Consider the following 25,247-nt stretch of genomic DNA (forward strand, 5'->3'; position numbering starts at 1 on the left):
GCGCTAAGCTCGGAACGGGCAAGGGCCCACGCTAGGCCCAGACGGGCAGAACGCTCCACGCATCGCCACATCGCCACAGCAGGATCGGAGCACCGCCTCGCAGCAGTTGTCCAGGAGATGAATAATAGCTGGTGCCTGTTGATCGTTCTGCAGCGAGAACATCGAAATTTGTCTGCAGCGATGGGGGATGTTTTCTATTTACGGCATATGTAGTAGCCTATGATCAAATAAGGACTCGATAATTAATCTCCCCGTCTCCCAGCCGCGCATTGTTTCAACTAGATTCCATTCTCCCCCGTGTGGTGGCACTGTCACGTGCGTCCCCCCGACCGGACCGACGCCCAGAAGGAACGGAACCTCACACCTTGTCAGCTTCTCTCCTGCAGCCTTTCTCCTCTTCCTTCCCCATCTCCATCCTCATCCGCCCCGTTCGTCTACGTGACCCCCTTTGACGATCTTCGCTATCTCCCCGCTTGGTTCTTTCGACCTCCCTTTCGACTCCCTCCCCGTTCGATCCCCCCTTGCGAGCGTCTTCTCCCAGCTAGGCAGACTGGTGACCCACCAGGTCTACGATTCAACTGTTGATTATCACGAGTGTGATCGCATCCTATATCCATCATGTCGGAGCAGCCTTACGACCCTTATATTCCCTCGGGATCCAACAGTGCCGGCGCTAGCACCGCGCAGCAAAATGGCGACCCCCGGACGCGGGAAATCGACAAAGTAAGTTGCTCTGTTTGAGTGTGCATGGGCCTGCATAGGCCCGCAGCAAGAACCCACGAAGTCTGCAATATTGCTTGTCGCCTGGGTTGTTGCGTAGAACAGCCTGAGATGTCCACGGGGATGATTTATGTGGTGATGGGGAGAAGGCGGCTGGGACGCTGGCTAACCCGGTAACAGAAAATCCAGGAGACCGTCGATACGATGCGGTCGAATATCTTCAAGGTGTCGGAGCGTGGTGAACGGCTCGACTCGCTCCAGGATAAGACTGACAACCTGGCGACGTCGGCCCAGGGGTTCCGTCGGGGCGCCAACCGGGTGCGCAAGCAGATGTGGTGGAAGGACATGAAGATGCGTGTCTGCCTGATCATCTGTATTATCCTGCTCCTGGTGGTGATTATTGTTCCTGCGGGTAAGTTGTTTTCTGTCTTCTCCTCCGGGGATGTTGATGACGACGGTCGAACTAACCGGCGGCAGTGGTGACCACTACGAAATGAACGCCTACGAATGCAGCGATGTTTCTTGGGAATGGATGGATGGGATGTTGTTGGGACCGCGTTATGTTTTCAGCCTCTAATACCTTCCTGCGTTTCTTGTTCTCTGGCGTCAAACCCCCCCCGATTGGTTCTCACGAATAAAGCCTTGTCTCTCTACCTGTTGACTTGTTTCTGTTTCCCGCGGACGAGGCCATGTCGCATGATCCATTGACGGTGAAGATGTAAATGATACTCCGGTGCTTGTGTTCGAGTATGCTCTGCTTTGATTGAATGTGATTCGGATGGGTATTCAGGACCAGCCTCCAGAGGCCTTGGAAGTAGCCGTCAAACGGACCAAGGGATATTCCGAATCATGACAGGACTCCGTCCGTCGTAGAAGCAGTCCCACCGGCTGGACCGTCGGTTACCGAGTCCCATCGGACAAGAGAACCCATTGAGAAATTATGCCACGCCACGGGTGGATCGGTGGTGGAAGGATGGAGCCTTTTAGTCTGCTGCCCAGGATCAGATAACCCACGGGCAGCAACTGACGAGGGTGATCGGATAGGATTGATGATTCTATTACGTGAGTGGAAGTACCTGGAGTATAGAGACTTCGGTTGAGTCACGGAGTCTGTAGCGGTCGAGGACCAGTAGAATCGGAGGAATAATAAGATAGAAGAAGCAAAGATGGGATAGAAGAAGAAAGAAAAAAAGGACAAAAAGGAAAAAAGAAAAAGAAATAATACAATCCTATAAAAATATCCCAAAAATCACCAGAACCCGAATACTGATCAAAATCAGATAAAATCCATCTGCTCCACATTCTGCCTCTTCCGGCCGAATTTTCGCGTTCTGCAATTTTTCCCTCACCGCGGCTGATACCGCCTGTCCTTCCGTCTTCTCTCCGCAACCTCTTCGCTTCCTCTTCTTCCTTCCCCCCCCCTCCTCCTCCTCACCCCCCAACTGTCTACGCCCTCCTCCCCTTGCCTCACCTTCTTCTCTCCTCCAGCTGCCGCATGCTGGTCGACAAGATGTTCTCCCTTCGCACCGCTGTGCGGAGAGCTTCTACCGCGAGACCCCTCCTCTCCGCACCGCACACTGTCGCCTCGGCGAGATCCTCCTCTCCCCTCGCTCGTCGCTCCCTGAAGGCCTCCGCCGTTCCTCTGCTGCAGGGTCGTTCTTATTCCCGGGCTGCGGAGCCTCATTACTCCTCCACCCGCTCGACTGTCGTCCAGCTGTTGAGCAACATCGGCTCCAAGCGGGAGGTCCAGCAGTATCTGTCTCACTTCACCTCCGTTTCCTCCCAGCAGTTCGCCGTCATCAAGGTCGGCGGTGCCATTATCACCGAGCACCTGCAGACCCTCTCCTCCGCTCTCGCCTTCCTCAACCATGTCGGCCTCTACCCCATTGTCGTGCACGGTGCCGGCCCCCAGTTGAACCGCATGCTGGAGGCCGCCGGCGTCGAGCCCCAATTCGAGGATGGAATCCGTGTCACCGACGGTAAGACCCTGGCGCTGGCCCGGAAGCTGTTCCTGGAGGAGAACCTCAAGTTGATCGAGGAATTGGAGCGCATGGGCGTGCGCGCACGCCCTCTGACCGCCGGCGTTTTCTCCGCGGACTACCTGGACAAGGAGAGATACAACCTGGTCGGTAAGATCAATGGTGTCAACAAGAAGCCCATCGAGTCCGCCATCCAGGCTGGCTGCCTTCCCATTCTGACCTCCATGGCCGAGACCCCCGATGGCCAGGTCCTCAATGTCAACGCCGATGTCGCCGCCGGTGAGTTGGCCCGCGCGCTGCAGCCTCTCAAGATCGTCTACCTCGCCGAGAAGGGTGGTCTGTTCAACGGAGATACCGGTGAGAAGATCTCCGTCATCAACCTCGACGAGGAGTATGAGCACCTGATGTCGCAGTGGTGGGTGCGCCACGGTACCCGTCTGAAGATCAAGGAGATGAAGGACCTCCTCAGTGATCTCCCTCGTACCTCCAGCGTGGCCATCATCCACCCCGCTGATCTTCAGAAGGAGCTGTTTACCGACTCCGGTGCTGGTACCCTCATCCGCCGTGGCAACAAGGTCCACGTCAAGACCTCCCTCTCCGAGTTTGAGGATCTGGACAAGCTGAAGGAGGTCCTCGTTCGTGACCGCGAGGGTCTCGACGCCCGCGCCACCGTCGACCGCTACGTCGAGGGCCTGAAGGAGCGTGACTTCAAGGTCTACTATGATGAGCCCATGGAGGCGCTGGCGGTGGTTCTGCCCCCCGGCCGGGATGCCTCTGCCCCCTTGGCTCACCTTGCGACCTTCACCATCACCAAGTCTGGATGGCTGACCAACGTCGCCGACAACGTGTTCGCGTCCATCAAGAAGGACTTCCCTAAGCTCGTGTGGACCGTCAAGGAGGATGACGAGAATCTGACCTGGTTCTTCGACAAGGCCGACGGCAGCCTGAGCCGCGAGGGAGAGGTTCTCTTCTGGTACGGCATCGAGAACGGCGACGAGGTCAAGCAGCTCGTCCAGGAATTCAACAAGCACGGCCGGCAGATGTTCGGTGACATCAACCTCGAGTCCCGTCTGCACCGCGCTGCCCAGGCTGCCGCCAACATCGGCAAGGGCTTCGGTGCCAGCGGCGCTTCCACCGAGCAGAAGCGCACCTTCTCCACGGCCACCAATGCGCTCCGCTCCGCCCGTATGGTTCGTCCCACCGTCCCTGTCACCACTGTCCGCACCTATGCCACGACCAACCCCAACCCCCCGTTGGGCGAGAAGAACATGTCCAACAACCGCCCATCCAAGGTGGCCCTCATTGGTGCCCGCGGCTACACGGGTCAGGCCCTGATCAACCTGATCAACGCTCACCCTCACATGGATCTGCGTCACGTTTCTTCTCGCGAGCTGGCTGGCAAGAAGCTGCAGGGTTATGACAAGCGCGAGATTATCTACGAGAACCTCAGCCCCGAGGATGTCAAGCGCATGTCCGAGAATGGCGACGTCGACTGCTGGGTCATGGCCCTGCCCAACGGTGTCTGCAAGCCGTTCGTGGACGCGGTCGACCGGGGCTCCGAGAAGGGCAACGTCATTGTCGACCTGAGCGCCGACTACCGCTTTGATCCCAAGTGGACGTATGGCCTCCCCGAGCTGGTGAACCGCTCCAAGATCGCCCAGGCCACCCGTATCGCCAACCCTGGTTGCTACGCCACCGCGGCTCAGGTCGGAATCGCCCCTCTCGTCCCCTACCTCGGCGGCCAGCCCACCGTCTTTGGTGTCTCCGGATACTCCGGTGCTGGCACCAAGCCCAGCCCCAAGAACGACGTGGAGAACCTGACCAACAACATCATCCCTTACAGCTTGACGGACCACATCCACGAGAAGGAGATCAGCTCCCAGCTTGGCACCAGCATTGCTTTCATCCCCCATGTTGCCGTCTGGTTCCAGGGTATTCATGTATGTGTCTGTCATGTATGCAGTTTTTTTTCCCTCAACGCTAACATCTCTACAGCAAAGCATCAGCATCCCTCTCAAGGAGGAGCTCACCTCCCGTGATATCCGCAACATCTACCAGGATCGTTATGCTGGCGAGAAACTTGTGAAGATCGTGGGCGAGCCCCCCTCCGTCAAGGCTATTGCTGGCCGCCACGGCGTGGAAGTCGGTGGCTTTGCCGTCCACTCCGGCGGCAAGCGGGTTGTCGTGTGTGCCACCATCGACAATCTGCTCAAGGGTGCAGCCACCCAGTGTCTTCGTACGTTCCATCTGCCCAGCGTCCAACACCAGGACTCATACTGATACCTTCCAGAAAACATGAACCTGGCCCTCGGCTACGGCGAGTACGAGGGTATCCCCCTTGAATAGATCTACGTTTAAACGACCCCTTGCATATATGGATATAGTGGAAGGGTAGGTAGGTATATGAAGTCCCGTGCCGTGTGCGGGCGTCTGTTTTTAAGTCAGGAAACATCACTGTCGTGTCCTGTCCGTGTCTCATACCCCGCGTGCTCTTCGTTGCTATGGGTTGGAGGCGATCCGACGGGTTGTATCTCCAGCTGTGCTTCCATAGTCAACTTAATTGTTTCTTCGTCTTTTTTTTTTTCTTTGATTTCCTCGAATAGAACTCTAGTGTTTTCGTCCGTTGCAACTTGCCTTTGTCCTGGACTAGTGAAGAGTTTACTGAAGGCATTGTTGGTGCTGTCCGATGGATTGGGAGCGGAAAAGTTTCGATACTTCGTTAATTCGTAAATGGGGATGTATAGTATAGAGTCGTGAATTGACCATTGTGAGCATTAACGGTATATCACCATAGTAAGTCTCCTTTGTTGGCACCATGCAATCATACTTATGCCTGGTGGTATGCTGTGATGTGTAGAGCCAGGGTGTAAAGTGGGAATGGCAGCGGTCTATATGCTCTGTGTTGGTAAATGTCAGTCTGCATGCATACAACCTGATCTCAACACCCTCTCTTCTTCTCTTCTCTCCCTCCACCACCCTCACCTCCCTCCTTCATATCCCCAACACCCCAACCGTCATCATGTTCTACAGCCACGAAAGTACGTCCGACATGTCCATACACTACACTCCAACATGCCCGTTGCTAACATCCTCTCCAGTCCTCACATCCCCCGAACACGGGGTCGCTACGATATGGTATCTCCCCATCCTCTGTATTCTGCCTCAATCCTGACAGTGACAACTAGGCTCGTTGCAACTCTCGGATCAAAGTCCATCACCCGTCGTCTCAACAGAAAGACCATTCTAGACGTCGACGTCCCCAAAGCCTGCAATGTGATTATGGATCCACACGCTCCGATGGCCCTCCGTCTTCAGGGAAACCTCCTGTACTATGAGCTCTCCCATCTATCTCAACGTCTCACTCACCGTCCTGCTAGATACGGCGTCTCACGCGTCTATAGTCAGCAATGCGGCTATACCCTCACCGACGTGCAGTCTATGCATGACCGCATGAAGACCATGCTTCGCATCGTGCCTGGAGGCGCTCTCGATCCGATGGCAGGGAAGACCCGGTTCGTCTTCCAAGATCCCACACGCTGTCATTATCCTAACCGGACAAACACACAACAGCCCCGACCAGCTCATCATCCCGTACGATCCATCCTTCACCCCAGAGACTGACCTCCCCGGACTCGACATCAACCTCTCCAAGCTCACCCTCTTCGCGGAGCCCCTCGCCACCACCATGAGCCCGTGGCCCGCATCCCCCGATCTCAGCCAGTCGGCGCTCTCCAACGCAAGCCTGCAGCTCAGCTTCGGCTCTGAAGACATGGCCATGGCGGACAACGTCGCCAGCGGATCAGAACCCGATCTCGCCAGCCCCGTGCGTCTGCACCTCGCGCATCTCGCTATATCTGCACTGCACGACAACGAGGAGGGTGTGCTCCTGCAGCCGGACTTCGACTTCGACGAGGACGGCAACATCATCGAGCTGGGTCATCCCAGTGAGCACAGAACATCCCCTCGCCGCTTCGAGACCCCTCTCGTGGACGAGATGGACGAACTTGCACTTGATTATCACGTATGCCCCTCCAATACCTCCCAAAGAGATCGACCACTCATCAAAGTCAATCTCCACAGGAACCCCCCAACGACATACAAACCACACCTACGCCTCACCCCCATCCCGTAAATACACCCCCTGCAGACACCTTGCCCATCGCAACCACAAACGACCGCAGCTCCACGCAGCGCCCCAAAGGCAAAAAGCAGGCCCCGCTCGTCGCGCTCGACGAGCAGACCACGCTGCGCTACTCCGAGCTCGCGCGGATGAACGCTGAATACATCCAGAACATGGCCACCGCATTGCAGCAGCAGAAGCGCAGTGCACTCCCCTCGCAGGCGAAGAAAAACGCCGCCTTCTGGGTCTTCGGACGCGGCATTGCAGACGTCGGCGTGGGGGTTGGCGTTACGCACGCGGCGCATCCTCTGGGCGAATTCTCCGGCCGGGAGCTGGCTGGGCTGCTTGATCCAGCGAGGAAAAGAAGTAGGCGCCGCGGAAGCAAGCGTGCTCATGCCGAAGCGAGCGACATGGACACGGACTCGGAGTCGGCGGGACGGCGGGTTCGCGCGCGCGAGGACGAACTCGAGGCGCAGATTGGTCGTGGAGAGGACGGCCCCGGGACTAATAATTTCTGGAACGAGGTTTGCATGTGTTGTTTTCTTTCCTTCTCCCTTTTGTTCTCTACATGCGGGAGCCGTAACTGATACGGGACGGTAGGATATCGAGCTCGCTCGCCATGCGTCGTCTGCCCTGCGTGACGATAACTCGTCCCTGATGCCGTGGAACATCACCGCCTCTGTGCAGTCGTCCGCGACTAATCCCTTCCGCGGACTGGGCAGCTCGTCGCGCAGCGTCGTGGACTCGGCGGCTGCGGCGGCCTTTGGCAGAGTGCGGAGCCGACTGACCAGCGCAAGTCCGCTTGCGGGCCGTGGATTTCCCTATGATGTCGAGGGGCTTGAGAGTCTAGCGACTGGCGGGTTAGGGGACAACATGGACATTGATGCGGGCGATTTCGATCTGAACCAGTATCTCCAGACGGAGGTGGCGGGGCAAGACGCGGCGGAGAGCGCAGCAGCCGCAGGGAAGAGACTGTCAGCGCTGGAAGAGAAGCTCGAGCGCGCCACTCTGGACCAGGACAGCCAGAACTTCCTGCACTTTCTGGTGGAGAAGCTGCCTCTGGATGAATATGAGGACCCGTTCGCCGGACACGGGCTGTCGCAGTCGAAGGAGACCTCGTTCTGGGACCTGCTCCCGCCGATGGAGACATCACGGGCGGTGGCTACGAACGGTCTGATGCATGTGCTGGCGCTGGCGACCAAGGGGTTTCTGATGGTGCGTCAGGAGGAGTATGAGGATGTCAGCAATGAGAATGGGGTTCGGTATGAATTCGGGGAGATATTCGTGCGTCTGGGGGAGGCGTGATTTGCGGTATTTATGGGATAGTCATGGGATCGTTGATTTACGTGGATCGTGTAAGAGTATGTACTTCGAGCCAGGGACCTGTCTACCTAGGTATTTAGAGATTACAGATATACTACCTAGATATACCTACCTGAGTATGTTTACCACTACTAGTAAAGACCGGGTGTAAAACCACGGAGTATGTCAGTTACCTGACTGTATAAAGTACTGTATGCAGCATAAGGTAATGCGCCGTAGACCTAATCGGGATGTTATGCTTATGCAACTGGATTTGTAATACGGTACGGAATATCTTACGGTCTTGTCCCGTCTCGTCTCGTCTCGTCTCGTTTTCTTCTTCTCTTCCTCCCAACCCTTTTTTCCTCTTTCTTCTCCCTCCGCCTGTCCATCCCTGATCTCGCTCGTCCTCGTCCTCGACTCTCTCGCTCGGCCACGTCCTCCATCTTCATCCTCTCATCTGCCCTTGTCTCCCCGCCGCGCCTCCCCTCACCATCGATTTCTTCACCCCCTTCGTCGTGAACATGGGTCGTACCGTCGACCAGGAAGTTCACGCGGCGTTCGTCGAGTTCCGCGCCAAGGAAGACGATAAGGTGCGTGACTGACCCGTATTTCCCGTAATATTTCACCCAACCCTTCCCGCTAATCAACCCCCGTCCGCCTTCCAGTGTCTCTCCGTCCAGTGTATCTACTGTCAGCAGATTCGCGCAAAGAACACTTCCCGTCAGAAACAACACCTCCTGGAGTGCCCCGGCCTGCGTGGTCACAACCCCCAGCCTCAGTCTCAGTCGGCCCCATCCGCTCCCAATGGCATCGCCGCTCCGAACGGATATCCTCCCACCCCCAATGGCCCGACGGCCACGGCCCCCGGTGCTGGGCCCGGTCCCGGCGCCATGCCGACTCCCAACGGTCCCATGATGCCGAATAATGTCAACCCTCACGCTACGCCCATGCAGACGCCGCTGCAGAACCTCCAAGGACGCCCGTCCTTGCCCGCCGCCGGCCCTCCCCAGCCCGCGCCTCGTCCCACCCCCAAGGCCAAGCCGAAAACCTCCTCCTCCAACCTGCCCGCGCCTCCCTTGGACGACGTCCATGCCGCCTTCGTCGAGTTCCGCGCCAAGGAGGAGGACAAGTGTCTGTCCGTCCAGTGCATCTATTGCCAGCAAGTCCGCGCGAAGAACACCAGCCGACAGCGTCAGCATCTGCTCGAATGTCCCACCTACCTCAGTGTCATGAAAGACTCCATCCCCGCCAACAACCTCCTCCACACCTTCCCCGAGGGCGATGTCGCCCGCTCCTTGCAGATCCCCGCCCCCACTCTGGAGCTGGACTTCCGCATGAGTATCAAGATGAACCCAAAGGTCTCAGTCGGCCCCAGTATCTGGGGCAATCGCGACTGGGTCACGTTTGTCGGTGGCCAATGGGCCGGCCGATGGGGCAAGGGCATTGTTCTGGTACGTTCCATCCGACCCTGTATCTCCCCCTCGCTTGTACTGATCGATCTCTTTCCCAGCCCGGCGGACAAGATTCGCAGATCGTCACCAAGGAATCGAATACCAGCCTTCGCGCGAGCTACATGCTGCAGACAGCCGACGACCCCGCCGCGTGGATCATCGTCAAAACCGACGGATGGCTGACCGGCGCCAAGGACGTCCTGGACAAGGTCAACGACCCGTCGGTGGCCGACACCGTCAACCCCAACACCTACAAGTACCGGATCAACCTGTCGATGGAGACCGGCGACGAGCGTTACGCGTTCTTGAACACGCTGATGTGGATCGGCAGTGGTTGCCGCCGGGGCCAAGAAAGTGAGCTCTCCATCTCCCTCGAGTCGGACCACTCAGCTAACCAGCTCCAGTTATCTTCGATGCCTTCCGCGTCAATTAATTCGCCACGAGGTTGCAGCTGTTTTGTGCGTTTTTGAGCGAGTAATACTTTTCTTGGGGAAAATCGCCTGTTCCCTTTCACCTTCAAGTTCCTCCTTTTCTTCCTCCCGGGAGCCTGAATGCGCTGTATCTTCGTGTCAGCCCCCGTCCGCTTGATGCGTTCTCCAAGCACGACCGATGTTATTTTATGACGCGACAATTGACATAGCTATTTTTATGTGGTATAGGGTATTGATTTGGGTTTATTGGGCGTGCAGCTTTCCAGTTGTGTTTATTTTCTTTCCAACCGTGGGCCGGGAAGATTGTACCTCTACTCAGAATGGATTGTTCTTGACTGTAGCTGTATCTTTCACAAGACCGTAATGGAGATCGCCTCCAGTAAGGTTGGTATAGACGGTATAGACGCGTGCTGTAATACACTACCCTGTACCTTAGTAAGGTTTGGATAAATTACCAGTTGGGAAGTTATGCTTCCACATAAGTTGGTTCCGCTGACCAATCGTAATATTACAATAATCAACAAATCTCCTCGGAACATCATTGTTCCTTATATACAACCGTACGATAACTACACCACGGCTTTCTCTTCCCCTAACAGATCGTCCATGCTAGGAGCCAGAGGCATTCGAAGGTGTGGGAATTGCTTGCTTGCGCTCTGGGTTGGCAGTTGTCGCAGTCAATTAATTGGAGTGTACCCTGGCCCGATACCGCTGGAATCACAAGCTTGGTCTTTGGGGCATGATACTGGCCCATAGCTTTAGATATAGCGGTTGTCTTGGAGGAATTCCGGAGACCAGTGCTAGGTATCTATACCCTTCTGCACCAAGTCATGATGATGTGAGTTGCCTTGTAGCTTCATGAATCTTTAGCAGAGGAAACCTTTTCAATAGCCCCAGGACCAGATCCGGTATCTGTTCCGCGAGCTCATTTGGCTGCTTTGCCATGAGTTGGCCATCTACAATTAGTATATGCCATTCCTTCGAATAACCAGCCATTGTGTTTATTCAACAATTCAGCTTTAAACAAAATATTGAGGATACAATGATCAATGTCTACAACACTGAAACGTTAGATTGCTATGTATGAGTCGACCGTTAATAGGTTAAGCGCGATGTCCGAAGCCAGCTCACCCAAGTATCGGTCACCTCCTATCCAAGAGGCCACCTGAAACCACCAGCTACCTTTGCCAAACCGCATTGCTGTGGTGAATTCCCAGTATTCCGGATACCACCCAGCAGATTCCCAATCCAAGAACCCAGATAGATACCCATCGTGGCCGACTAGAATGTTGTGAGCCTTAAAGTCTCCGTGGGTAAATGTAATCCGATAAACACGTTGCTGGAGCTTCTTTGCAAGCGCTAGGGTGTCCTCGTATTCAACCATACTTTTGAAGCCATGAGGTGAAGCGGGAGAAATCAAATGTTCAAGAAGTTGCATATGATCGGTGAAGGGCCCCATTATATGACCAGGGACCCGCGGACTTCGAAGGGATGTTCCGATAGGGGAGCAGATGGAATATTGGTTGGGCGGAAGCCACGAACGCATTGAACGCACACATTTGTCAAGTTCCTCTAACCACGGTTCCTCTAAGTCGACCTGTAATTCATCATCCGAATTTTCTAGGGGAGCTCCCGGCAGCCTGGTCATCAAGATCGATATCCTCCTGTTGAATCGAGCCTTTAGATGTTCGCCGTAATTCAGCACCCTGGGAACAGGAATTCCGGCGGCACCTGCCATTTGCATTGAAACCACTTCTTCAATGCTAGTCCGATCTGTCCATTTGATGACAAGCCCAAACGGCAGTTGGACGATATTGGCATTGAAAACGACTCCGAACCAGGAACAATACCACTGGGAAAAGTAGTAAAGAGACTTGTGCACAACGCCCCATGCTACCCTGACATTCCTGCTTGGATTATGGGGCGAAGGTGGTGTTGTCTCCGAGATTGTAGACACCACTGGTCGTGGCCAAGCAAAGTCCGGTCGTAAAATGGCTGGAATCAAAGAACCAAACATCCTTCACGGGACAGAAAACCAACCGGCAGATGTAGTTCGATTCGTGTTTGTAGGTGGGATGTATAAGGGGTTACAGAATGTCAGAGATCATGGTCACATGACCCACAGCAGTAGCCGTTCTGGTGATGTTGATAACGATCGAACTAGCAGGTGTCGAAAGGAGATCAAGCCATAGCACAATGAGAATCGCTAGGATAAGGTGAGATATACTATTAAGAAAATAGGTATTGGGCATGAATGGAGAAGCGATGCCCAAACTGTCATCAAGGGTGCTGTCGCATGTCGCGTTGATAGAATTCTATCAACGAGGGGCCAAAGGAGGGGCATGAGATTTGGTTCTTGTCACATGATATGTGCTCAATTGCTCGCGAACATGTATAGTTGTGGTTGGAGAGCGACTTAATATGGGTTAATATTTGGCATGATACTATCCCTGTTTTACCTTTTGAATCAGCACTGATTCGGCGGCGTGCGTGGGTAAAAGCTATTCACGCTCAATGGAATTTATTTGGTTGTCTTGGGCCGATTTTGTATTCGATAAAAATCTAATGTTTTATACATGGGAGATTGGGATCGAGAACGTTCTGGAGTATCCATATAGCATATCTTGAACTGGCGGTACATCCCGTGGCGTAAAATAGTCGTACAAGTAATGTACCACACTTGGTAATCAACCAAAAAACAGTATTTCAGACAGAGGATAGACCCTGCGTCAGCCTATTCACAAGGCCGGCCAAAAAGCTCCGGAAAGTAGATAGCCTTGGTATTGCCTACAAATGCCATTCACATATGCAGCCATGGTGGTCCTAGACCTCGAGGTAGATCCGGCTGACCTACATACATGCATGGGGGCCAGTTATCACCTCACAAGTAGAACTATCGACGACGTACTGTAAGTGACTGTTCTTTTCAGCGTTTTGTTGCTTAACCATATTCTAGATTAGAGACTAGCGCGGTGTGAGTCTGAAGTTAGCTGATGAGAAAAGAATAATGCCAGCAGGGTCGTTGTATTTTTCAAAGATGGCCAGCCCGTGTTCTGGCAGCCTGAGTATTAGTATCTGTGACAGTCCCTGAGAGCCCAAGCCATGAAGATTATATGTAAGGAAAAAAGGCCGGATATGTGTCAACACAGGTAAACTCGCTGGTAACACTGAGCTATGCTACTAATCCCTTTGCTATGTACAGCTGACGGTTCCTAGGGCCTCGGGTATTGTAGTATGCGGAGAAGATCGATCTACGCCGTACTAAAGAAAGCCTCGGATAAGCCACATACGGATAAACGGCATCGCGAATAACCCTACCTCATTATGGTTTAAAGGCCGCTCGATCCATTTCCACCCAGGGAGAGATCCTAAAGTCCCTAGTGTCTGAACACGCAGCGTAGCCTCAAAATGCCCGTCGACAAGTCCCAATATCTTTCTGATGTCTGGAAGGATGGGATATTCAAGGACAGGGTGGTCTTCTGCACAGGCGGCAATGGCAGCATCTGCTCAGCCCAAGTTCGTGCTCTCGTGCACTTAGGGGCCGACGCCTGCATCGTCGGCCGTAACGCTGAGAAAACCGAAGCGGTCGCGAAGGATATCGCTACGGCCAGATCCGGCAGTAAAGTCCTAGGAATTGGACATGTCGACGTGCGAGATCCAGAGAGTCTGCAGAAGGCCATTGACCAGTGCGTGAAGGAGCTCGGAGGGATTGATTTTCTGATGTATGAAGAACCCAGGACACCGACACCCATCATTACGCTGACATGCCTACTAGTGCCGGCGCCGCTGGGAACTTTCTGGCTCCCATCTCACAGCTCTCAACAAACGCATTCAAGACGGTGCTGGAAATCGATACGCTGGGCTCGTACAATGTTACGAGGCTCGCCCTGCCTCATTTACTAGCGTCCGTGAAGAAACACAATACGGCCCAGACCCCGTCAGGTCGCATTATCTACGTGTCGGCGACAATGCACTATACGGGCGCTCCGTTGCAGACCCATGCTAGTGTTGCCAAAGCCGGCGTGGACGCATTGGCTGGGAACGTTGCTATCGAATACGGTCCCCTGGGTCTCACATCCAATGTCATTTCGCCCGGGCCCATCACCAGGACAGAAGGGTCAGAGCGGCTGTCCGTCCGTCCAAGAGTCCAGAACAAGCGCATACCGCTTGGGAGAGCCGGGACAGTGAAGGAGGTCGCGGACGCCACGGTATTCCTGTTTAGTGATGCTGCGACTTATGTGAACGGTGTTGTGCTTCCTGTGGACGGTGGTGCCTGGAGGACCGGCGCGGGCAACCCAGGCCGCGACTTCGAATATCCGGATTTCATCTTGAGTGGCGAAGAAGTGACAGGAACCAAAGGGTCCAAAAGAAAGGGTAGCAAACAGGGAGCAAAGCTCTAGGGTGATTTGTTGCGCTGGCTACCTTGTCACTCTTATGAGAAGCTCAAGATTGCGTACAGTCACACAACTGTAGTTGGTAATAACCGCTCTATTGGATATACAATCGCATCTGCTATGTCTCAGTTCTATCTACTTAGACCATTACGGCATTTAAAACCCTGTGTAAGGTTGTCAGCAGCAATTCGTGTCCCAGCATTCAAAGAAATCTTACCCTTTTCAGTGTTGCCCTCGCCCATACTCTTGCTGCTGCTGCTTCCACTTTGGATAGCCCCAAGGATGCCATCGATGTACGGCGCGCCGCTCCACTTCTGGTGAGTAAGGACATCGACGCCGAGCTCCTTCTCGCGCGACTGGATCAGACGCACGTAGGCGAGCATGCCCTCGTCCTTGAACGCACGCGAAAGCTCCGTCGTGATTGTGGCGTTGGTGTGCAGACCGGCCAGGGAGATCAGCTGCAGCACGAATCTACGCTGAGTTAGCAGATGGATCAAAATAGAGCCGCTGACGGCTACCTACCCTTGCTGTGCGAGGTCCCACACAAACGACTTCAGGGAGGCCTCATCGAAGCCCTGGCCCATCCAGTTGAAGGAGGGGCTCAGGTTGTAGACCAGCTTCTTCCCGGGGAAAGCACTGCGGACTTCGCCAGCCAGCTTGCTGGCCTTGGCGACGTCCGGGTCGCCGGTCTCAACCCACAGAAGATCCGCATAGGGGGCAAATTCGCGGGCACGCTTGGTGGCGGCGGGGAAGCCGGCGCGGTAATGGTAGAATCCCTCACGGGTACGGGGGGTATCGCACGACCAGACAACCGGGGTCTTGGTGAAGTCGCTTGCCAGGGCTCTGCGACGCGAGATGGACAGATCGGGGTTCTCCTGCACCCGCTTCTTGTAGGCATCCCGGGCGGCCTGAGGGGCGCCTTCGGCCTCCAGGTGGGCATCGACAGCTAGATTGGATTAGAGACAGACGTGGTGAATGAATTCAGGGTGACTCACCTTCGTCAAAGGTGACAAGCTTGTGCTTCTTAACCCACTCCAATTCGAAAGCGTCCACCTCGGCGGGAGCAGCTCCCTCGCGCTCCATGGCCTGGAGGGTCTCGGCGAGAGGCTCAACCTCCTCCGCGACACCGAGGATGAATTCATGGTCGCGCACATCGATAGCGCTGCTGATCAGCTTTCCGCTCTCGGAGTCAGTGCGGGCAATGACCAGGTTCTCCGCGCCCATCATATCCCACTGGAAACGAGTCGCGACCAGGCGGTTGATATGCTCACTCATGGGCACCAGGACCTTGCCAGCCAGGTGGCCGCACTTTTTCCCGCCATGAAGCTGGTCCTCGAAGTGAACGGCTGCGGCGCCATTCTCGGCGAACAGCTTAGCCAGCTTCAGAACGGCGGACAAGCCACCATGTCTGAGAGAATTGCATGTTAACTAGTTGGTCGATGGATGAGGTCGGGGCGGGGGGTTAGAATGCGGGGACGCACCCAGTATCACCGTCTGCGACAATCGGGCGGAGGTAGTCTACATAAGGGGTTTCCTTCCGCTGCTCGGGGGTCATCTTCCGTCTTGCGTCCCATTGCTTCCGATCGTGCATAGACTGAGCTTTGAACAGTCGCTGGACTTGGTTGGGGACGGTGTTGTAGGGGTAATCGCCGAAATCGGGCGAGACCTCGTTTGTGGTCGTCAAGAGCGAGGAACACGCCCATCCGGAGACGTACAGCACCTCCTGGTTCGGCGCCTGTTGTGTCATCTGCACGGGGTCGATCGCACCCACTGAGAAGGGTCAGTCGTCTCGGAACGCGAACCCAGCACGGGGGGTCAGGACATACTGGTGTGGACCGGCTTGCCCTCAGCGGCTCTCTCATTCAGCAAGTTGAACAGCTTGCGAGCCATCAAGGAACTGGGGTACGTCTGTTGCAAGGAGCCGCGTTTGCTCACGACATCGGCGGCGGAGTAGGGGCGCTTGATGCCCTCAAAGCGGGGAGAGCTCCACCATGCCTCTACATCCTTGATCTGCTGTTCGTAGAGAGCATCTTCGGCGGCCCCAGCCTTATCAGCGACGGAAAGAAGCTGGAATGAATCCCCTGGCAGCGCGGTGGACACGGGGGGGTTGACGGGGCGGAGCGACGACGGCGACATCCGCGGATAACCGCATGTGAAAGTGCGGAGGGCGAGACGGGAGGTAGGAGTAGGAGTGGACGCGAGGGGCAGACGTCGAGGGATGCGACGGGGAACTGATCGCAACATGGTGGAAGTGTTTGGCGATGGGGATTGAGGAAGAGGAAGAGAAGGAGAGAAGGAGAGAAGGAAAAGAAGACGGCGAGGTGGTGTTTCGGCCGATCGTCAACCTCGGTCTGGTCTGGGGTTGCCGTTGGTGCCCGCGGTTATCCATATAAGACGGTGATTCCTCCATTCTCGCGAACATCATTGTCATTCCTCTGCTTCTATCGAATACAACAGTCCACATGAAGTGCCGAATCGGTAGAAAAGGTGCGATATCGGAAGAATCGTCCTGGCGACTTATCTTAACGGAAACCGCTTGAAGTCATTAAACAAATGCCACTTCATCGTCATTAACTCCCGGAAATCGCCATCGCGCAACAGTCCACAGTCGTAGCGATGTCCTCCCTTGATCAGATCGAATATCTGACATTCCTGATCCGTCGTCAATGACTGTTCGCCTTCATGCGAGCTCCACCACTCACTCACCTTGCTGCAGTACGCGACGACGCCACAAGTACACACCTCCAGTCGTCTGTGTTCGGTCCGACAGGTGTGGCAGAAGTCGTGTGTGGCAAACGCACTGGGCCAGGTTTGTATGTCGTCGTTGAGCTGGAGGATCTGCTTCAACGAGCTGGGGAACACCTGTAGTTGTATGAGTTAGTCCACGCCGCCTGGATGTGGAGCCGTCCGCTCACCCTGATCATGCTGTCATCCTTGATGGCAACGCGAGACCCATGTCGAACTGGATACATGATGGCCAGAGTATAGCCCACTTTTAGACCAGCTTCCTTCAGAAACTTCATCCCAGCATCGCTTGTGTAGAAATCCACATGAAGACAGTAACCACTCGCATCATGACCCTGGACAACCAGGCAGTCACTAAAAGTAGCGGTCTCCAGCTGGAGCAGAAGACACCAGTGCTTGCGAGGCATGGGTGGCAGATTGTTCATTTGATCGTAGTATCTCGCGTCGGTGCCGTAATTCCTGGGCAGGGTGATGAACTTGGGGAACGAGTCGTTATCCTTCAAGTCGGCATACTGGATCGCAGGAACCGGGGGCCTGGAACGGACAGCGGTCGCTGGGAAAAGAAACTGGACCTGACGCTGCATGGTGGGAGGATGGTGGAGGGAGAAGATGGTGGAGAGAAGATGTAGATGTAGATGTAGTTGTTGTTGTTGTAGTTCGACAAACATTTCTCTTCACTACAACATCTACTCCTACGACACCACTCCACTCCACTCCACCTTGGACAATGGATTCAGTTCCATGATGGCAGTATAATCAGCTACAAGAGCTTCATATTCTATAAACGTCCACTCCATGATGAGGCCATACAGAACAACCCACGTGGGGGTATCAGCCTCATCGCGAGTCAGTCGAGATACAAATCCTGGAATGCTCCGGATTTTTTCCTAACTCTCCAACAGACATGAGTTCATGTTCAGTCCTGGATGAACATTCTGTCTCTCTGAGTGCATACACTCGATCCGGTGCACGACAACGCTACAGTCACAACCCTATCCCATATACAATCACTGCCTGCTCAACTCAATCCAGCCGGGCTTATGGACCATCACCGACAAGGATATCCCAATCACATACTCTTAGCATCTACGCAGGACAGGTGTGGCGTGCTTCCATCGGGGGATCCCGCCGTGATGCTGAACTAGAGATCATTGCATGCAAGAATCATCTCCAGGACCGAGCCATGAGCCTGCACAGGCAGGTCTTGTGACTCGTAGCCTTTCATGACCACGGTTGATTGATTGATTAAAGTTGTCAATACGGACGTCGACGTACACCGACATCATCTAACATCATCTTCCATCTCCATCTTACGGTTCATGGACGACCTCTCGATACTACTCCTGCTACTACTCCTACTACTGCTACGAGAGTCAACTCTGTTCCGGACAGTAATCTCCGCACTCTCCGCATTCCCACCGGCGATCACCTTCTAGAACACTGCATCAGATATCTACTTCTGCAGTCCTAGACAGCTGCCTCGTCAACCATCTTCCGCCTCCAGACCAACCCAGGTCGCGTGGCATCTTTCTTGATTTGAAACGGCCTCGATCTCGTCTGTCGCATATGGCGGCCATGATATGTGGGGGTGCACCGCGACGCCGTGGGATGCCACTCGGCCCTCTGGTCGAATCCGATGAGGGGGATTTGCTCGCACGAACTGCTTGGAACCCGATGGTCGTTCATCCTGCTTCACCTCCTCCGAGTGGCGTTCTGCCATCCTATCACCGACCACGCGTGATTGCATACCGGGCTGGCTGCGTTGCTCGGGCTCCTCGCCAAACCGCCTCTGCTGGCGGCCACGATACCCTCGAGTCCTCGCCGTGATGGAATTTCCGGCTTCCAAGTGGGATGCAGCTGTTTGCTCCATGCATAAAAGGACCCGTGCTGCCATCTCCAACAGCCTCTCTGCCGCATCGGCGAATCCACGCCGTCCACCTGCCCGCCCAGCGATCTCCGCAGTCTAGTGCGACCCTTATCACGCTTTCTCCTCACTGCTTGTGGGGGGGGCCTTTTTATGGACCCGCAGCTGTCTATCTATCCTGCCACTTGCCTGCCTATCTACTCTTCGCTGTTGCAAATCTCATCCAACCTGCGCCGGGGGAAAAGCGCTTATCAGTTGGCGTTCACCGCGGGAAACGCAGTTCTTTGTTCTCTTCTAGTCATATATCTATCTACTCCACCGGCCCTCCTATCCGCCACCTCCTCCCTCCCTTCCTTCGTTCCTCTCTTCATCCCTCCTGTTCTGAGCGCCTGGCGGGGGTCCATGATATCACCCCTCGACGGGCATGGAAGACATCAAGATCCCCTCGCCATCCGCCATTCTAGATCCTCCACCACCGCCTTCGACACGACAGACGCACCCGCCAAAACCAGCGCCGAAAGCCATCACTAACAAGCCCAAGCAGTCCAAAAGCCGGAACGGTACGGTCCTACCACTTCTCTCATCCGTCCCGTAGGAAGAGAGGGAGGCGGGCGGTCGCCATCACCCTAGGCCACCACCTCCCCGTACACGCGCAGTGCGCTGACCATAGTCATGCTGTTGATCATTCAGGATGCATCACCTGCAAAGCCAAACGCCTGAAATGTGACGAAACGAAGCCGACCTGCGTGCAGTGCAAGAAGCGAAACGTGGAATGCGGCGGCTACCGCAAGGACTTCAAATGGCGGCCCTTCGAGGAGAGCAACATCGTCGGGAAGCCTTCGTCGTCGTCGTCGTCGTCGTCCAAGTCCAAGAAAGGTGCGTCCCATGGTTCAAACCACCCGCCGTCGACGCGAGAACTGACTATCACGCATGCAGTCTCCGCTTCGCCTACCCGTGCCGCTCAGAACACGCAGCTCCCCACCCCGCCAGCAACGGGGAGCCAAGCAGCACCGCCGCCGGGGAAGCCAGCCGGCCCCCGGTCGGATGACTTCCCGTTAGACTTCAATGACCTTCTGCGTCTGCATGGGCCGTCCACAGTCGGCGGCATAGAGGGCCAGTCCAGCGGCTTTCCAGTCACGCAGAAGGATCTGTTCCGTCCGGATAAGCTGCCAGTTCTGTGCCCAACCCCGCTCACGCTCGACGACGATACCATCGCATCGTCGCTGAATGACGTCCCCCCGCTGGACGACTCGCCCTGGTTGTCGCTCTCACCCGAAGACCTCGCAACAGTTTCCGAACCAACCCCGTTGACGGCACCCGAGGACGACTTCAGCTTCTCCGCGCTCCTCGAGGACGAAACTGAAGAGGTCGAGGATGTGGTCCGCTACCAACCCAACGCAAGCTCAGCACACGACAAGCTAGCCACCACCACGTCCTCCTCCTGCCTCCCGCGCGGCCCACAGCTCGACCCCGGCAGCCCCGAGCTGCTCGTCGTGCAATTCAACCGGTTCACCTGCGGCATCCTCTCCATCAAGGACGGGCTCCGCGAGAACCCGTGGCGCACGCTGATCTGGCCGATGGCCAAGACCACGCCGGCGCTCTATCACGCGGTGTTCTCGCTGGCGGCCTTCCACTGCAGCAAGAGCCGGCCGGCGCTGCGTGTCGCCGGCGTCGACCACATGCGGCAGAGCATCACGCATATGGTGCAGGACATCCAGAACATGCGGGCGGACGCAGCGCTAGCGACGAGCCTGGCGCTCGCGTTCGCGGACACCTGGGACCAGAACACACGCACCTGCATCCAGCACCTGCGCGGGGCGAAGGCGCTCGTCGCGCAGGTGGTCCGGTTCGGGGTGCAGGCGGGCTCGCTCGGCGGCGGCGAGGGCGAGGAGCTTGAGCGCGTGCGCTTCCTCTACCACACGTGGGTATACATGGACGTGATCGCGCGGCTGACGGCCCGCGAGGACTGCGGCCACCAGGAGGTGGACTTCTCGCTGATGCAGGTCCCGCGCGCGACGGTGCACCAGATTGACCCGCTGATGGGCTGCGCGACGACCCTGTTCCCGCTCATCGACCGCGTGGCCCGGCTCATCCAGCGGGTGCGCCGCACCGCCACCAACTCCATCTCGCTCGTCTCCCAGGCCATCGAGCTCAAGCGCCTCGTCGAGCACTGGGAGCCGCCCGACTGCTTCGAGCCCCCGCGCGACCCTACCTCCGAGGTCCAGCACAGCATCCAGACCGCCCACGCCTACCGCTGGGCCACCCTGCTGTACCTCCACCAGGCCGTCCCGGAGATGCCGTCCGAGCCCGCCCCGGACCTCGCCAAGCGCGTGCTCATCCTCCTGGCCACCGTGCCGCCGCGCTCGCGCACCACCATCATCCAGATGTTCCCGCTGCTCGCTGCCGGCTGCGAGGCCACCCAGGACGAGGACCGCCAGTGGGTGCTGGGCCGCTGGGCCGCCATCCAGTCCCGCCTGATGCTGGGGTCCATCGACCGGTGCATCGAGGTGGTGCGCGAGGTCTGGGCCCGACGGGACGCCTTCGAGACGGAGAAGCAGCGACGCCAGCTGCGGGAGATGTACGGACCTACGGGCGATGTCGTGCCGTCGCGACGGAGCTCGGCCGTGTCGGGGCTGGAGAATATCGAGTTCGAGAAGACGGTGCGCGGCCCTCTACATTGGGTGAAGGTGATGCAGGAATGGGGCTGGGAAGGTATGCTCTTTCATTTCTGCGGTAGTATTGCATTGGGGCCCAACTGACACGTGCTAGTCTTCTTAGGGTAGAACAGGATCAATGCGGACTCCCTGCGTTGCGCGGACTGCCCTCCCCCGGCCCGCCGCTCCCACTCGACCGACCGCTCCTGTCCCCGTTGGACAGGGTGGGTTCCTTCAGGGTGGCCTCGGGCAGATGTACTGCGTTCTTGGGGATGGGATCCCCTTTGTCGTCGTCGGGCTGGGACGCCAGGCGGGTGGAGTTGGCGTTCTGCGCGAGGTACGTCCGTAGGGAAGCAAGGTAGGGCTCCAGATCGCTGGTGATGGACACGGTAGCCATTACGCCGGGGTGGTGTTTGGTTGCTTGTCGCTGGGACCCCTTGGGTTCGTTGTTCTTGATTACAATCTGACGGTCCAGGTGATCAGCGTGGCGTTAGGAACTGGTTTCGTGTAATGAAAATGATGATTACGGACTTTGGGCCTTGGACCTCTATCACAGGGAGATGTGACGGGTTCGAGACTGCGAATGGGCGAACTGTTCTTGTTTACTTGTGCGGAGTGTGGCGCATGGGATAATGATAATGCAATGAGTCGTGCGAAGTCGCTCTCGGATGAGTTGCTGTGGCTGTAGATCGGATCCGCAGGAGAGACTGCTTGCTGCATATACAACCCTCACGTAGAGGCAGCTGTGGTGAGCGCAATCAAGACGAAAGGCTGGTTCCGCCTTGGAAGTTGAGGGGTCTCTGCACAGGGACGAGAAGAACCGAGATCTGCATTGGGTGGTTGATGTTGTGGGTGATTGTATAGACGGCGGTGGTGGCTGAAGGGAAGAGAAAGCGGGAGAGATGAGGGTATTTAACCCGCATTTCGGATTATATCTGAACCGATCACGGCATCCTGCACGTCCTCTCGGAGTACAGGACGTATACACCGTACGCCAGTACAATCCTTTACTCGAAACGGTGAATTTTCCCCGGGCGGGGGTGGACTATGCTCGTTTGCGTATAGATGCATTGCCGCTATACGGCATCGCCCGCGCTGGGCTGTGCACCCCCCCAACTTCAAGTAGACGGCTTTCTTTATGCTTCACCTATGATATGGTGTACTACCTCGGATAGAGCGAGAAGATTCTCGTCCTCGAATCGACGCCCGATCAGCTGCACACTGAGCGGGAGACCGTGAAACAACTCGGGGTCGTACAACGCCTGGATCTCAGCATCTAATGGGTTCAACGGCGTCACCGCATGTCTTGTATCAACCTGCTTGTCCACAAATAGCCCCGTAGGAAGAGCCACGGCTGGCCAGTCAATCACGTTGAACAGCCCCGTGAACCCGAGATACGTATACTTATCGAACGGCACCGCGGTATGCGGCGCCGTAACCCACAACAACGCATCGATGGCCTGCCCGTCTCGGTTCCAGGCTTCGTGCATGTTCCGCACTAAGCTGCTGATCTTTGCGTTCATGGAAAGCAGATAGTCGAGTGTCACCGCCGGTGGCGGCGTCTTCTTGTCTATGATCGCAGTCGCCTTGACGATCTCCGTGTGTGGCTCGTGCAAGAGCAGGTCACGGAGGTACGACAAGTCCTGGATTTCGGTCCAGTCCTTCTGCATCTCCCATACCCCACGGATATCTGGGCCTTCAAACTCAACTAGCTGAACGCCAGCATCACGGAGCTTCCCCTGCGCAGCCTTGAATGCCCGTTCCACCGGTGGATGGAGATGCACGATCCCATTTGACGACCACACCCCGATTCTCAGCCCCTGCGGTGGTGGAGGGTCCAATCTCAGCCATGGGTGTGGGTATACGAATGGATTCATCGCCCACGGTTTCGCCTCCGCGACAAGTTTGCAAAAGAGACGGACGTCACGCACAGATCGGCCGATGAACCCTGCCACACTGACTGGTCCGATGGCGGTCGTCCCGACTAACCCCCGGCCAAAGACCCCCCGTCCATCAACAGGAAGACGATACCCACTCGGCTTGTAGCCCACTACCCCGTTTACAGATGCAGGCATCCGCACCGATCCTGCGCCGTCGGTCCCAACGCCCATGGCTGACCCGCCCAATGCAATCAGTGCAGCCTCGCCGCCGCTCGATCCGCCTGCGCCGAAATCAGGCCGATATGCGTTTGTGGTGCGGCCAAAGACGATTGAGTCCGTGTCAGCAGTGAGCAATGTCTGAGGGACGGTGGTTTTTGCGATCACGACGGCCCCGTACCCCGTAAGGATGTCGTAGAGCATGCTGTTTTTCCGCGCGGGATCGAAGCACAGGGATGTGATCCCGATCGAGGAATCATGTCCTTTGATGTCAAAGCTGTCTTTGAAGGTGATCGGGAGACCATGTAAGGGGCCCACCACTTTGCCTGTTGACTCGAGGTGGTTGTCTAGCGATTCCGCGTGGGAAATTGCTTCGTCGAACATGATCTCCGTCAAGCAGTTAGAGAGCTGGTGAGCGACGGCAGCGCGCTTACAGAATGCCGTCACGAGCTCTACGCTGGAAATCTCCGCATTGGCTAGTTTTTGGAGAAGCGATGTCGCGTCATTTTTATCGGGATCAGTTCGTTTCTTATCTGCGGCTGACAGAATTGTGCACGACTGCAACATTTCCAAAGGGGATTGTACTCCTGCATTCTGGGGCATGGCAGGAAGACGCCATTCTTTTGGGATTTTCGATGCTCGCTCCTCGCGTTTCCGCTGGACGATTGACTCCCATGGTTGTCTTGCCTGGTCAGTAAACGAAGTCATTCTCGATAGGATTGATAGGAAATAAGGATAGATGAAACCCTGTCGAGGCGATAGCTAAAGCAAAAGTTCCAGGTGCTTTCAAGGCAGCCATTTATGTGTTCATGATTGCTATGCACAGCTAGCATATGCTCTCTCCACTAGGTGAAACTGGCGGAGTCGCAGGATCCGACTCGTTTCTCCGCATCTAGCATGAACAGCTTGTCCTCAACAGGGCGTTCTGAATGCCGAGCTGCTTGCCGTAATCGGCCATCTCTATGGTCGGTGGCGATGGACTGTGGACCGTAGATCAGAGCCAGTTGCCTGCCTCATAATCTGCAGCTGATATCGCTCTGAATGCCAGTCATATGCCATAAATCAGAAGCAGATCTCGTCGGCTAGGGAATGTTTTCTGTGCCGCACTTCCGTGCTTCCGGGATGAAGATCCTGACTCCTCCATGATCGACCGCGATGCGACCAAGCGATGAAAATCCTCTCCCTTCTTGGCATGACATAACGCATCCCAAACCACGCGACAATGCCATTGTCCCAATCAGGCTCAGTTCAAGATGGCTCATGGCACTCGTCATGTTGTAGGGCAGCCGAGCGCTCATTTGCCACAATCCCTGCCAAGCGGTTGGCCGTGGAGAACAACCAGCAGTCGCTGGAGGGCTGGAAGAGTCTGAGCATCTCTCATTCGAGGTGTGATTCGTACCTGTCTCGGCGAGGTGTGTGTCATTCGCTATGATGTAATAGTTGCGAGGATGGTTTATATACGGAAGACGTCGTCAACCATTTCCGAAC

The 25,247-nt window shown here is 56.0% G+C and overlaps 11 protein-coding genes across 11 annotated transcripts; 6 read left to right on the forward strand and 5 right to left on the reverse strand.

Annotated features, from left to right (window-relative positions):
- Positions 1-618: 618 nt before the first annotated feature.
- Positions 619-1,217, forward strand: BDV59DRAFT_197612 (SNAP receptor SNC2; the record flags this gene model as incomplete). Its single annotated transcript, XM_073692969.1, has 3 exons — positions 619-723; positions 901-1,132; positions 1,198-1,217. 3 exons carry the CDS (start codon positions 619-621, stop codon positions 1,215-1,217), a joined length of 357 nt encoding a protein of 118 aa, XP_073553496.1.
- Positions 1,218-1,512: 295 nt separating this feature from the next.
- BDV59DRAFT_167425 (uncharacterized protein) lies at positions 1,513-2,124 on the reverse strand. Its single transcript, XM_073687898.1, has one exon. The coding sequence runs from the start codon at positions 2,020-2,022 to the stop codon at positions 1,822-1,824; it is 201 nt and encodes a 66-aa protein (XP_073553497.1). The 5' UTR covers positions 2,023-2,124; the 3' UTR covers positions 1,513-1,821.
- On the forward strand, positions 2,111-5,681 carry argEF (bifunctional acetylglutamate kinase/N-acetyl-gamma-glutamyl-phosphate reductase). The gene is made up of 3 exons (XM_073687899.1): positions 2,111-4,639; positions 4,695-4,935; positions 4,990-5,681. The coding sequence occupies exons 1-3, from the start codon at positions 2,216-2,218 to the stop codon at positions 5,043-5,045; spliced, it is 2,721 nt and encodes a 906-aa protein (XP_073553498.1). The 5' UTR covers positions 2,111-2,215; the 3' UTR covers positions 5,046-5,681.
- Positions 5,682-5,718: 37 nt separating this feature from the next.
- Positions 5,719-8,124, forward strand: BDV59DRAFT_197614 (Rad21/Rec8 N terminal domain protein; the record flags this gene model as incomplete). The annotated part of the gene is made up of 7 exons (XM_073692970.1): positions 5,719-5,737; positions 5,798-5,834; positions 5,885-6,025; positions 6,077-6,211; positions 6,270-6,720; positions 6,780-7,343; positions 7,420-8,124. The coding sequence occupies 7 exons, from the start codon at positions 5,719-5,721 to the stop codon at positions 8,122-8,124; spliced, it is 2,052 nt and encodes a 683-aa protein (XP_073553499.1).
- Positions 8,125-8,507: 383 nt separating this feature from the next.
- BDV59DRAFT_167431 (DUF3237 domain-containing protein) lies at positions 8,508-10,342 on the forward strand. The gene is made up of 4 exons (XM_073687900.1): positions 8,508-8,714; positions 8,790-9,575; positions 9,635-9,929; positions 9,980-10,342. The coding sequence occupies exons 1-4, from the start codon at positions 8,646-8,648 to the stop codon at positions 10,006-10,008; spliced, it is 1,179 nt and encodes a 392-aa protein (XP_073553500.1). The 5' UTR covers positions 8,508-8,645; the 3' UTR covers positions 10,009-10,342.
- A 651-nt stretch (positions 10,343-10,993) lies between these two features.
- On the reverse strand, positions 10,994-12,579 carry BDV59DRAFT_167432 (phosphotransferase family protein). Its single transcript, XM_073687901.1, has one exon. The coding sequence runs from the start codon at positions 12,021-12,023 to the stop codon at positions 11,076-11,078; it is 948 nt and encodes a 315-aa protein (XP_073553501.1). The 5' UTR covers positions 12,024-12,579; the 3' UTR covers positions 10,994-11,075.
- A 739-nt stretch (positions 12,580-13,318) lies between these two features.
- Positions 13,319-14,540, forward strand: BDV59DRAFT_9487 (SDR family oxidoreductase). Its single transcript, XM_073697380.1, has 2 exons — positions 13,319-13,728; positions 13,782-14,540. The coding sequence occupies exons 1-2, from the start codon at positions 13,415-13,417 to the stop codon at positions 14,404-14,406; spliced, it is 939 nt and encodes a 312-aa protein (XP_073553502.1). The 5' UTR covers positions 13,319-13,414; the 3' UTR covers positions 14,407-14,540.
- On the reverse strand, positions 14,532-16,644 carry BDV59DRAFT_190371 (methylisocitrate lyase ICL2; the record flags this gene model as incomplete). The annotated part of the gene is made up of 5 exons (XM_073691744.1): positions 14,532-14,871; positions 14,923-15,346; positions 15,396-15,808; positions 15,882-16,170; positions 16,227-16,644. 5 exons carry the CDS (start codon positions 16,642-16,644, stop codon positions 14,532-14,534), a joined length of 1,884 nt encoding a protein of 627 aa, XP_073553503.1.
- A 273-nt stretch (positions 16,645-16,917) lies between these two features.
- On the reverse strand, positions 16,918-17,729 carry BDV59DRAFT_197618 (zinc finger MYND domain-containing protein; the record flags this gene model as incomplete). The annotated part of the gene is made up of 3 exons (XM_073692971.1): positions 16,918-17,052; positions 17,107-17,262; positions 17,316-17,729. The coding sequence occupies 3 exons, from the start codon at positions 17,727-17,729 to the stop codon at positions 16,918-16,920; spliced, it is 705 nt and encodes a 234-aa protein (XP_073553504.1).
- A 1,704-nt stretch (positions 17,730-19,433) lies between these two features.
- Positions 19,434-21,768, forward strand: BDV59DRAFT_197619 (Zn(II)2Cys6 transcription factor; the record flags this gene model as incomplete). Its single annotated transcript, XM_073692972.1, has 3 exons — positions 19,434-19,569; positions 19,700-19,885; positions 19,946-21,768. 3 exons carry the CDS (start codon positions 19,434-19,436, stop codon positions 21,766-21,768), a joined length of 2,145 nt encoding a protein of 714 aa, XP_073553505.1.
- Positions 21,769-22,358: 590 nt separating this feature from the next.
- Positions 22,359-24,724, reverse strand: BDV59DRAFT_9534 (amidase signature domain-containing protein). Its single transcript, XM_073697393.1, has one exon. The coding sequence runs from the start codon at positions 24,465-24,467 to the stop codon at positions 22,800-22,802; it is 1,668 nt and encodes a 555-aa protein (XP_073553506.1). The 5' UTR covers positions 24,468-24,724; the 3' UTR covers positions 22,359-22,799.
- Positions 24,725-25,247: the final 523 nt, after the last annotated feature.

The sequence above is a fragment of the Aspergillus ambiguus genome (assembly GCF_047715705.1).
Source record: "Aspergillus ambiguus strain CBS 117.58 unplaced genomic scaffold BDV59scaffold_1, whole genome shotgun sequence".
In the NCBI taxonomy this organism is placed as follows: domain Eukaryota; kingdom Fungi; phylum Ascomycota; class Eurotiomycetes; order Eurotiales; family Aspergillaceae; genus Aspergillus; species Aspergillus ambiguus.

Excerpts from the sequence above, each read along its gene's own strand:
- BDV59DRAFT_167431 (XM_073687900.1), top strand. The coding sequence starts at position 8,646 with ATGGGTCGTACCGTCGACCAGGAAGTTCACGCGGCGTTCGTCGAGTTC. Across the intron at positions 9,576-9,634 it reads GGGGCAAGGGCATTGTTCTG|CCCGGCGGACAAGATTCGCA; the intron begins GTACGTTCCATC and ends TCTCTTTCCCAG. Across the intron at positions 9,930-9,979 it reads TTGCCGCCGGGGCCAAGAAA|TTATCTTCGATGCCTTCCGC; the intron begins GTGAGCTCTCCA and ends AACCAGCTCCAG.
- BDV59DRAFT_9487 (XM_073697380.1), top strand. The coding sequence starts at position 13,415 with ATGCCCGTCGACAAGTCCCAATATCTTTCTGATGTCTGGAAGGATGGG. Across the intron at positions 13,729-13,781 it reads GGAGGGATTGATTTTCTGAT|TGCCGGCGCCGCTGGGAACT; the intron begins GTATGAAGAACC and ends CATGCCTACTAG.
- BDV59DRAFT_9534 (XM_073697393.1), bottom strand. The coding sequence starts at position 24,467 with ATGACTTCGTTTACTGACCAGGCAAGACAACCATGGGAGTCAATCGTC.
- BDV59DRAFT_167425 (XM_073687898.1), bottom strand. The coding sequence starts at position 2,022 with ATGTGGAGCAGATGGATTTTATCTGATTTTGATCAGTATTCGGGTTCT.
- argEF (XM_073687899.1), top strand. The coding sequence starts at position 2,216 with ATGCTGGTCGACAAGATGTTCTCCCTTCGCACCGCTGTGCGGAGAGCT. Across the intron at positions 4,640-4,694 it reads TCTGGTTCCAGGGTATTCAT|CAAAGCATCAGCATCCCTCT; the intron begins GTATGTGTCTGT and ends ACATCTCTACAG. Across the intron at positions 4,936-4,989 it reads TGCAGCCACCCAGTGTCTTC|AAAACATGAACCTGGCCCTC; the intron begins GTACGTTCCATC and ends GATACCTTCCAG.
- BDV59DRAFT_167432 (XM_073687901.1), bottom strand. The coding sequence starts at position 12,023 with ATGTTTGGTTCTTTGATTCCAGCCATTTTACGACCGGACTTTGCTTGG.